The sequence below is a fragment of the Scardinius erythrophthalmus genome (genome assembly GCF_964197995.2).
Source record: "Scardinius erythrophthalmus genome assembly, chromosome: 10".
Taxonomy (NCBI): domain Eukaryota; kingdom Metazoa; phylum Chordata; class Actinopteri; order Cypriniformes; family Leuciscidae; genus Scardinius; species Scardinius erythrophthalmus.
Window position 1 is genome coordinate 35029681 of NC_138230.1, and position 12071 is coordinate 35041751.

The 12071-nt window shown below is 38.4% G+C and overlaps 1 protein-coding gene across 1 annotated transcript; it reads right to left on the reverse strand.

Moving 5' to 3' along the window:
* Positions 1 to 2177: 2177 nt before the first annotated feature.
* On the reverse strand, positions 2178 to 11938 carry rbbp4 (retinoblastoma binding protein 4). The gene is made up of 12 exons (XM_081375620.1): positions 11746 to 11938; positions 10955 to 11102; positions 8572 to 8717; positions 8289 to 8462; positions 6916 to 7031; positions 4227 to 4387; positions 3959 to 4085; positions 3777 to 3854; positions 3609 to 3685; positions 3439 to 3496; positions 3205 to 3315; positions 2178 to 2977 (listed from the first exon to the last, which is right to left on the reverse strand). The coding sequence occupies exons 1-12, from the start codon at positions 11759 to 11761 to the stop codon at positions 2915 to 2917; spliced, it is 1275 nt and encodes a 424-aa protein (XP_081231746.1). The 5' UTR covers positions 11762 to 11938; the 3' UTR covers positions 2178 to 2914.
* Between the last annotated feature and the right edge of the window lie 133 nt (positions 11939 to 12071).

The following is a 12071-nucleotide window of genomic DNA, read 5'->3' on the forward strand; positions in this document are numbered from 1 at the left end:
GAGTCTGCACAGACAGAGGAGACATAGGCCTACAGCTGGGCAGTGTATAGCCAACTTTTCCTTTTTATTTGTTGCATGAGGCATGTGTCTAATATCTCTTGTTGCAGGCACTTGACCACTGGCTTTTCTTTACAAAGAACAATTGAAATAAAACTCAAGGAACTAAGCATATTTGTCTTTTATTAAACATTTAATGAAAAGTGTTTTTTTTTTGTGGCAATGTTGTGTAATATGGCACATTTGCCAACAATGTCACAGGCCCTGTCAGGTGTGCAACCCTCAGACTTTTCAGACACTGAACTCTTCCCTTTAGTTAGCCAAAGTTCATTTCATTGTGTGCCCTTGTCCTGGCTAAAGCTGCATTGTAACTGGTTTGGGTCAGGGAATGGGGTCATAAAACACCTGTCTGCAGGAACATGTCATAATCACCTATGAAAAATGCAGTTCTGTTAGGATCAGCATAAGTGTATGTAATACAGTGAGCTTGATATTTAATTGTGGAACTTTTCTTACCACTTTCAAATAATGTGCATAAATGTGAATCTCTGAAAATTCTTAAGTCATGCACAGATCCTGGCCATTTTGCTTTCACTTTTGTGATATGGAAGATTTTAGTCAACTGCCTTTTTTTTATTTGATATAATATTACTAATCTGGAATATTAAGAATCACAATAGTAACTGGGCTGCACATTTACATTGTGAACCCCCTTTCTGTTCACATAATCCCCTTCATTGAGGCCTTGATGGCAGTCTATGGTAGCCTAGTCTATGGTACCAATCACGTTAGTGAAGCCTGAGTGACATCTGTAATCGGCATGGTCATGATTGTATGATCTTCATAAAAAATTATGATAGCCTAAAAAAAAAAAAAAACACTGCTTTACAACATTGGGTCTTAAGTGGCTTGGAAATGCCAAAAAACAAAAAAAATAATAATAATAAAAAAAAACTGTCTTTTAAACATAAAAGCGACAAAAAAAAAAAACGACAAAAAACGACAATCTCACGAATCACGAGAAAAAATAAATATCTCAGAAAGTGCTCTATCGCGCTGCGCTGGACTTCCCGTATCAGCTCCGCTTATGAAGCCGGGATCTAATCCTGTTAACATGAAATAAGCCTGCTCCCGAGCAGGTTTAAGTTTGCGCACATGTTGCTATGACAGCAAGTCCAGGAAGAGCGTTGAAGAACCAAACAATCCAAGATCATGCCAAATCGCCAACAATCAAATCCAGCTAAGTGAGTTAGCGACGTACGAAGAACGGACCCCAGGCAAGATAGATTATTGTTTATACCTGTTAGTAATATCCATCTCAAATTAATCTTGCTGTCACTTATGAGAGAGAGGGAACAGCAGCAAGTTCAAGACATGGGGGAGGAAGGGTGTGTGCTGAAGTCCCTATCTCTGCTGATTTCCAACTTATTTCAAGCTTGATTAACTTTAATATTTTTTTTCAGTTGCTGATGGCAGACTCACTTCATTTGATGTGACAAGTAATCTCATTAAAATGTCAAGCAACTAAATTGCACTTTACATAGGCCTACTAAAATACATATAAAAGTGGCCAATGCTTTACTATCGTTTTTATACACCGACTTTTAAATGAGTAAAATATTGACAGTAGGCCTAACGTTACTCTTCCTACAAGGACAATTGCGTTTTTTATTTGTTTTTTTACATCCCTGTACGAGCCAAAAAACAAAATACTGGGAAATATTACCTGATTTTATCTGAAGGTCACTTGCCGTTTAATACAATGACTTACTACATACTACATTACTAGGTTTCACTTTATTTTTATGGTCCCTGTAACACATTCTGTTGACTACAAGTAACGTTTCACCTACATTTCAACTAACTCTCATTAGAGTGTTAGTAGACTGGTAGGGTTAAGGTTAAAATAAGTTAACACGTAGTTGCAAAGTTACTTAGTCAGTATAATGTCTGTTGGAGGATCATCACAATAAAGAGTTCGTAGATATTAGCCAGTCTACTAATACTCAGTTGACTAGTTATTAATGGTTAACAATGTTCAAAGGGGACCATCAAAATAAAGTGTTACCCATTATTGTTTTTAATATCACTTTGTTTAAAGCCAATAATCGACTATGAGGTAAAAGGGTCTTACCTCAAAAAACGCGCCATTGCCGTCAGTACCTGTGCACGCGCGGCTACAGTGAAGCGCACATACAAACAGGTAGCCCGCCTAAACTCACGCCAATGGCAGGCAGGCAAAATCACGTGGGTCAGTCAAATTTTTAGTTCAAGAGAAATTTTTCGAATTTTGGGGCAGAATTTAAGTAAATCTTGCAAAAGCTATACACCAACATTTAAAATAAATTGTATCAACAAAAACAGTTTATTCATAATGTTCTGTACAAAGGTATGGACATACAGGAGAAAGACATTGAAAAGTCACAATATTAAAGACATTAAACACCACTTGACCGATACATGAAGCTCAAAGTAAAAAGAGTACACAAGAGCTTAAGTTATCAATACACCTAGCCATGTAATTGAACGGATGCTTAAATGGAAAAAGAATTTGTCGGACAAGTTAAAAAATAATCTAAAGAGCATCAACATTGTACCACTGCACTCTGGCCACAATTTACTACACACCTTTATGCACTTTTCGGATATTAAGTAATACTTTAAGTATACTTAAACTGCAAGGAAATCCACGAGACACTGGTGGGTGAGATGGGTCATGTCTCACATTCTGATATTGACCAATGATCAACTGACATTTTTCTTAGAAAAATACTCTATTAACATAGTAGAAAATGCCTGGTGGGGAAAGTGTCAATTCTTCCTTTTCCATTACTTAGGGGAGAGTTCTTCACGTGTATAGACAGTTTTTAGAAGAGTTTTGTCTTATGCTGAGAGTGGGGTGGTGTAAAGAGCTGTTTTATCCCTGAACCTCAGTGTCTGCTGCCCCCTCTGGGTCCTCGTCATTGTAGATGTTCTCCGCCTAAATAAATCAAAGAAATACACATAAATAACTGAACTACAAACACAACTAGAAAGGTTAGGCTAACAATCACACAAGCAACTTTCAATAATATCCACATTAAGAGGTGGCATATGCTTTGTCAGAGAGAAACAAAAAACAGGCTACATCAAGACTGAACTGTTTATATATTGCAGAGGTGCTGATGGTAAACTCAAAGTTGAAAGAAATGGGCTTAAAGGCCTCACCATCTGCCAGACTTGCATGATGTTGTCCTCAGACACTGAGCAAATCACCCACGGTTCATTTGGATTCCAGGAGAAGTCAGAGATCTTGGCTGTATGGCCTCCATGGATAAACTGAATAAAAAAAAGTTATCAATAATATGTGAATAATATGAACTCAAAGAGCAGTATAATAACTAATCAAAATATATATATACACACATTTAAAATAAAAACGTAAATCGCATTACTACTCACCAGCAGCTCCGGAGGTCCATCCTCTGCATCTTCTGGTGATTGTTCCTCTCCGATTTTACTGTACAAAAAAACCCCAAGGAATTCTTATTAGCAGTGTTAAAAGACCCATATGATAAACTAGTTCACATTTTAGTGGTAGTTGTGAGTAAACGGAAAGTGAGACAACCTACCTGAGATCCCAAACATTGAGTCTCCTGTCTGTTCCACTGGAGGCCAGGATGGTCTCATTATGAGGTGACCACTGAACCTGTGGATACATTTCAAGACTTCATGTTATCACACTCAGTTTTCATCTTTAACAATTCTATCTGCAATGATGACAAAAAGGAAGATGATACCTGGAAGATTTCATCTTTGTGTGACTCAAATGAGTGAAGTTTCAGCTTGAGGTTTCGCAGATCCCACAATGCAACAGTCTGTGAGAGAGAGATAAAATCAAAACTTGGAAGTTAAATAGAGATGCGCATTTAAAGAGTCTTCAACAAGTGCAACAGAACCAAATGCTGAATGTAGCTCTCACTTTGTCAGCAGAACCGGTGGCCAGAATGAATTCGCTGTATGGGTTGAAGGACAAGCAGTTGACCTCTGCAGTGTGGGCATCTACCGCATGACTGGGTTTGGACGTGTTATTGGACCGTGTGTCCCAGCTAAAGGAAGAGGAAATTAGTTAAAATACTACTCACATTAAATAACCACAGACTAAACAGTTAAATATCCTTTTAAAATTACATTTTGTGCTAAAAGACATTAAGATTACAGTAACAAACAGGAAGACAAAAAGTACTTACATCATAAGCTTCTGGTCATCTGCAACAGACCCAAAGAGAGACTCGTGCAGCAGGTGCCAGGACACGTCCTCCACTACAGCAGTGTGACCAGTGAAAATGGTCTTGGCATCCACTATTTTCCCCTCCTTTGGCACTGTGCTGATGTCCCACAGACAGATGGTCTGCAGAGAAACAGAAGAACTCATAGAAGCATGCACAAAAAGCAAGATCCTCTACATCAGGTTACCAACCTTTCTTGTCAGTCATCCCTAATGACCCAACTATTTGCAAATATACAGCTTAAGTCACCATATAATTAAGTCAATGATAGTGAGAGTTAGGGGTGAAAAAAAAAAAAATATCAATTCTTAGATGCATCATGATGCGGACGTGGACGATTCTGAATCGAATCACAAATGTCAAACATCGATTTTCTAAATGTTAATTGATAACGTAATATTGATGGAATTCAAAAGGCGCCTGGACAGTCTGTGGCGTGCAGCTGTGCACATAACAGAGACGCATGATGATTGAGCGAGAAATCCGACCAGCACCCTCTGCATTAAAATCTAGCGTAATGTGAAGGGAAAAAGGACCTGGACGAGAGCCACACTTTATGCAAGTAGGGCTCCAGACTGCGACCAAATGGGCGACAATAGGTCACACTGGTGCGACCACCACGTTGTCCAATTGATAAGAGCTGCAACTTCTGTTACATACGAGAAACATCAAACGAAACAAAATCGCGCTATTCGTTTGAGCTGAGGCGTTTGAATTCACCGCATAATTCTGTTACAGGGTTTATACAGAGATTCTTAAATTGAATTTACTACCTTTTTACCACCTATTTTACTACCATCACAATATTTTTACTACCAACACGGCTTCAAACTTCAACTGTAGCAGTGTTAAGTAAAGTGACAAGTAAAGACATGAAATATCTTATATATTATATTTTTTCCTAAACGCAATAAATCCATCCATATTTTTTTCCAAAACGCTATTAATCCATCCATATTTTTTTCCAAAACGCTATTAATCCATCCATATTTTTCCCCAAAAATTGATGCTTTGTCTTTTTAAAAAGTATTTGGTCTTTTATTTCGTGTTTGCATTTGAGGAAAAAAACATGTTATGTAGCCTAACCGTTCGTTCTCCATTAACGATGCTTTTAAAACTTTCACAGAGACATCGAACAGAAAACACAAAGCCTCTCTTTGAAACGAATTTCGTTTTGTATTAATTTTATCTTAATTTTAATCCATGTTTCATTATTTTGTATAATCACAACACGTTCAGACATGAACCGAAACTCAGCGTATAGGTAGCCTAGGCTACTCGCCTCACAGACCTAAACAAATTAGAAATATCCTATATCTATTATCTACAGAAAGCTTGAAATTTCTACTTTTAAACAGAACCATTCAAAACTAAATAAAAGAAGGCTATAGGCTAATCCGTAAGAAATGCATTTTTCTCCGGCGCGTTCACTACTGCGAAGATCGCGAGTCAGTGTCAACTTCATCTTGGCAGCTGACACAGAAACACTTGTTTATTAATAAACAATTAAAATTTCATAATTTTTTTTTTTTTACAGCGTTTAGGTGCCGTTTATATGAACGCGTCACCACTGCATATGAGAGAGAGAGAGAGAGAGAGAGAGAGAGAGAGAGAGAGAGAGAGAGAGAGAGAGAGAGAGAGAGAGAGAGAGAGAGAGACAGAGACAGACACACACACACACACGCAAGGTCTCTCCCTCTCTGCCGTGCGCTCGCTACACGGTTTGCATGCGCTCTTTTGCTCGCTCTAGATTCGCAGGAGATTTGAACTAATTTCCAGGCATCATAACATTACAAAAGGCAATTGTAATATTTTTTTAATTACTATTTTGGTATGATGAACATTCACCCGCCAGTGTGGCGGATAGCCTTTTGAGATTTACATTTATTCATTTAGCTGACGCTTTTATCCAAAGCGACTTAAAATTGCTATATATGTCAGAGGTCGCACGCCTCTGGAGCAACTAGGGGTTAAGTGTCTTGCTCAAGGACACATTGGTGTCTCACAGTGGATTCGAACCCGGGTCTCTCACACCAAAGGCATGTGTCTTATCCATTGCGCCACCACCACCCTAATTTACTCGCCAAACGGAAAATCTAACCGCACTTGGCACTTGGCGGGTGTTAATTTCGGACCCTGGCTGCGGGCCAATAAAAACTGGACCTCGGGCCGTAGTTTGGACACCAATGATATAGACCCAGTTAGATGGGGCTTCGAAAATTTACTACCTCGTCAGATGACGTTTACTACTTTTTACTGGCCTTAATTTGGCATAATTTAATTTACTACCTTTTACAACCCCGCGGAAACCCTGTGTTATAAACCACACGTCAGATCAAACAGCGCTGACATGAAAACCATGACAACCTTAAAAGCTTCCACCCAACTCGGAAAATACAAATTATGTCGCAACATTTATTTCCAAATCACTTCCATTTGTTTAATCAATAAAATATATTGAAAGTAAATTCATTATGGATCATTACAAATACTTTGCTTTAAAAGTACCAAGTAGTCACACAGTGAGGAAAAAAGAAAATCTGTGTAGAAAAAAAGATGCATCGATAATCGCTTTATCATCGCAGCCCTCTGAATCGAATCGTGAGGTGCCTAGAGATTCCAACCCCTAGTGAGAGTACAAATGTCTTACGTGGTCATCAGATGCACTTAGCAGACAGCCACTCAGGTTGGGATTCCAGGACAGACCATAACCTTCTTTCTGATGGCCCCTCAGACGCAGGTCAGGAGTGCACTCTCCAGAGGGGTCTTCAGGGGCACAAGAGGATAAATAAATAAATTCAATATTGACATCTGATGCCCTCACACAACTCACTCGACAAGAAGCTTAGAGATTAGGAGTAAGAGTTAAGTCTCCCAATATCATGTTTTCCCAATTTTTTAAGTCATGAAATTAAGAAATTATTATTATCTTAGTTTTGGTATTTTCAGTGCTTTGCTATACTTTAGCTGTTAAACAGTTTGCATTTTGCATGGCGTCTTCAAACCAATCCCTTTAAAGGGTAACTCTCGCCAAAATTGAACCTAGGCTCTTTTTGTTAATCTACCCGAGTCAAACTTTCGTGTAAAGGCATAATTAGAATGGATACGCCACTTTTAAGATTGACCGTATTTTCATTTTAGGTCAAAATACCATTTGAATGGGAGTGCATGGGGCACTTATGTGATAGCATCAAAATCGCTATTTTTAAAACACTAAGAAGGCTCCACACTACAAAACTGTGCTCGAAGTATCACCAGGGGCTCTACACATGAACTTGAGCATTGGCTACATTTTTTGTGTACACAAAGTTTACTAAAAAGAAAGGTTTTGTACGACTCACTTTATCAGTTAGTGTTTCTGGCCACTGGCATTTTGTCAGTCAAAAATAGTCTCTCCGAATGCAACGTAACCGGGAGGAGAGTAAAGATGGAAAGCTTCTAAAGCTTAGTTCCATATAAATTCACAGATAATTTGTTGTTAGTGAAAATCAATATTGACCTTTTATTTGAAAAGGATCCTCATATAATAATGAAATGATTCAGTGATACAGATCGACTATTTTTGACTGACAAATGCCGGCGGCCAGGAAGAACAACTGCTACTGGGAATTGTTCAAAACCTTTCTTTTTAGTAAACTGTGTATACAAACAATGTAGTCAATGCTCAAGTTCATGTGTAGAGCCCCTGGTGATACTTCAAGCACAGTTTCATGTTGTGTCGAGCCTTAGTGTTTTAAAAACAGCGATTTTGATGCTATCATAGAAGTACTCCCATTCAAAGGCATTTTGACCTAAAACGAAAATACAGTCAATCTTAAAAGTGACGTTTCCATTCTAATTATGCTTTTACACGAAAGTTTGACTTGGGTAGATTAACAAAAAGAGCCTAGGTTCAATTTTGGCGAGAGTTACCCTTCAAAGCATTGCCTCTCAATACATTCAGATGGACGTCTTTGGCATTTGTGTCAGACTGTGCACTGTTTTTCTAAGTTAAAATATGAACAAAATGTTTCTAGTTCATACCAGGTTTGGAGGGGTGTTTGGTGTAGTCAAAGACCAGCACATCACTAGTGGGAGTCTTGGTGGCAATGATGCAGGGGTTCTGTGGCATGTAGCGAGCTCTGTTCACCTCTCCCTCATGATTAATCTTGATTTCAATCTCTATCTTGCCACTCACCGAGCCAAAACCACCAAATTCTACAAACAAACAGAACAAAAATTAGATAACTTATCATAAGTACATAAGTGGAGATTATGCATTCACAGTTTATGATCTATACATCTTCATATATGATAAGCCACTCACCTCCTTTTTCACTGTCATAATGTGAGGCATCAAACTGGGCATCATCATTAGGCAGCTGGACGCTGGCAATAACCAGGTGATTCTGCTCATCAGAGGTATGTGTGCCGAGAACCAGACGGTGCACACTAAAATCCTTCCCTTCAGGTCTGAGAAACATGACAAGTATGAATGTTATTTACACTGACTTTTATAAAAATGTATACATAATCTCTAGCCACACAATATTCATTATCTACTATTCTTAAAGGAACACTCCGACTTTTTGGGACATTAGCTTATTCACAGTATCCCCCAGAGTTAGATAAGTCCATACATACCTTTTTCATTTCTGTGCGTTCTGTAAGTGTTATTTGACGCACCCACCGCTAGCCTAGCTTAGCACAAAGACTGGATGTAAATGGATAAGGTAGCATACTAATCCCAATAAGTGACAAAATAATGCAAACATTTTCCTATTTACATGTTGTGATCTGTATAGTCACAGCGTGTACAAATAGCAAGGCTATATGAGACAGAGACCATTTTTAATCTTATAAATACTGGGAACTATATTCTCACTAGGCGTAGGAGCACAGCTACTTGGGCGGAGTGATTAGCGAAGCACACGAGACGCCCTGTTGATGGTTCAGTAATCAAAACAAACGTGACTAACTAGCTAGTAGCGAACGTGACTCGTGATCATGGCTGACTTTGAGGAATTGTCAGAGGAATTTTACTGGGTATCAAACCAAGATCCAGAACCATATAGTTTTGAGCCAGAATACACAGACGAGGAGTTACAAACTTTGGAAGATGTAAGACAAGATACAGCGAACACCCATGATTGTAAACTATAAATTTCCTTTCTAGTAATTGCTGACTCTATTACTCCAACTCTGAGCGAAATCTCTGCTCCTCACCACAGGGCGTCTCGTGTGCTGCGCTAATCACTCCGCCCAAGTAGCTGTGCTCCTACGCCTAGTGAGAATATAGTTCCCAGTATTTATACGATTAAAAATGGTCTCTGTCTCATATAGCCTTGTTATTTGTACACGCTGTGACTATACAGATCACAACATGTAAATAGGAAAATGTTTGCATTATTTTGTCACTTATTGGGATTAGTATGCTACCTTATCCATTTACATCCAGTCTTTGTGCTAAGCTAGGCTAGCGGTGGGTGCGTCAAATAACACTTACAGAATGCACAGAAATGAAAAAGGTATGTATGGACTTATCTAACTCTGGGGGATACTGTGAATAAGCTAATGTCCCAAAAAGTCGGAGTGTTCCTTTAAAGCAAAAGAAAAAAAAAACACCTAAACATTAAAAAGATAATTTGGAGCCCCAACTAATCAACCAATTGAGAATACTTCAAAGTAGGGCTCCGACAACTAATCAAAATCAATAATGAAGATCATTGATGAGTTTTATTGATTAATAAGCACACAGAAAACATCTGCCAGTCATGTAATCGCCCAGCCATGAATACATTACTATGGACAAAATGCAAGTGGAAAACTGAAGAGGATGCAGAGTAAGCTGCTGCAGGAAGTGCTTGACCCAAATTGTCCTAAACATGAGACCGTGTCATTAAGCACTTCAAACAAAAGAAAAGTTTCAAATAGGTGTGAACCGGAAGTTGCGACCAACTTGAGTATTGACGTATTTTCCAAGTGGGGAAGTTCTACCAAACTGACATCATCAATGGAGGCAAATAGGGTAAATTTTAATTTCATGGCGACTTTAATGCAGCTTGCTTTGACAGATGCGTGTGCAGTTTAATACACTTGAGACATTTTCCACAGTGCATAATTATGTTTTTACTGTTGTATCCTTATCTGTAAATGTTAGAAAACCATGTGAGTATTTCTATTTTGCATAAAGGCTTGCCCTGACAAAGAGTGTCTACGTTAAACTTCAGTGAATGTGCATTAATTATTGTTTTAAAAAATAAATATAAGTTTAAACATCTACATGTCACACAAGTAATTGTATTTTCTGAGAGCAGTAAGCGTAAAGGGCTATTGTAATGGAATAATAAATGTAATGTTCAGATGAGTGAATGTTTTCCTCCAACCTCATACCAGTAAATGTAGTCAGTACTTTTGTTATTATTTATTATAATTTTAAATGAGTGATTTTTACTTTAAAATGATAGGAATCAGTATTTCAGTGTTTAATTGCACACAAATACATTCACTTTAGTTGTATTCATTTCACACTGTTTGCAGGACAACATTGAGCAGTATGTAAAAAAAAATGTGTGGATAATCAATTCATTTCTTTTTTCTCCATCCGATTAATCAAGAAATAATCGACAGATTAATCACTTATCAAAACAGTGCCAAGTTTCAGCTCTTTTTTAAAGTTGATGACAGTAGATGTGAATGTGTTAACTTACCTGGTGACATCTGGCAACCATTGAGCAGTAAGACTGGGCCACTCCAGAGCGTGAGTCATAACCAGATCGTAAAGAAACGGAGTGTTTTTCTTCCATATTTTATATTCTTCATTTATCACCCTCTCCTCCACCGCGTCATCAAATGCAGCTGTAACAAAAAAAGGGGCGGGAAACCAAGACGAGATCTGTCAAAACGCCTTCAATGCGGCGTGAATATGTAAGGTCATAAAGTCGTTAATATTTTTTACCCCAACTGCTGTGCGACAAGTTACTTTGCGTATAATCTATTAGCATCACCATTCTAAGATGAAGATGCAATTAATATTGTCCAATTTAATAGACAAACTCTATGGAAAACGACTTAAATTAATAGCATAACCCTATATTTTGCATTTAGAAAAAAATAAATAAACTCAAAACAATACTAAAAGCTTCAACATAATAAAGCGACGCATAACATGGATTTACATACTTCAACTTAAAAACTACACAAACTAGCCGAAGCTAATTCGGCGCTATTTCACCTCAACTATGAAGCTCTTTAGTTACTTTCCAACATGTTGTTGTTGTTCCCATCACAAAAGAATGGATTAATGCCGAATAACAGTTAATGTGTGCTCATAACAAGCTCTAGAGTGAAAACTGTATTGATGTAGCAAAGACTGTGTCGTTATGGCGGGATTCGGCCTGCCCAGAAAACACACCAACAAACACCTCAGCGGCCGCTACCGGCTTCATTTAACCGGTCGCCGCTAAAAGAGAGTCCACCGGATGCACGAAACCATACTAACCTTCTTTATCAGCCATAACGACTCGACAGACAGCTATCACTCGTAAACTGAACCGATAACAAGATACCGGTGTAGTTTCCTCAGGAGTGCAGGATGCTCTTTGTCTCGCGCCGGCGTGCACGTTCGCGCCAACTCGGACAGACACAGCAGAGCACGCGCCACCAATGAGCGGAGAGAAGAAGAGCGGCTTCTTCTGCAGAGGAGGCTGATCGCACACTGCAACCATTATACTGCCCTCTGTTGATATCACGCGACAAAATGAATATGATTGATTTTTTTTTCCACAGTATTTGTATAATGTAACAGTATGGAGACTTTAATGGTAA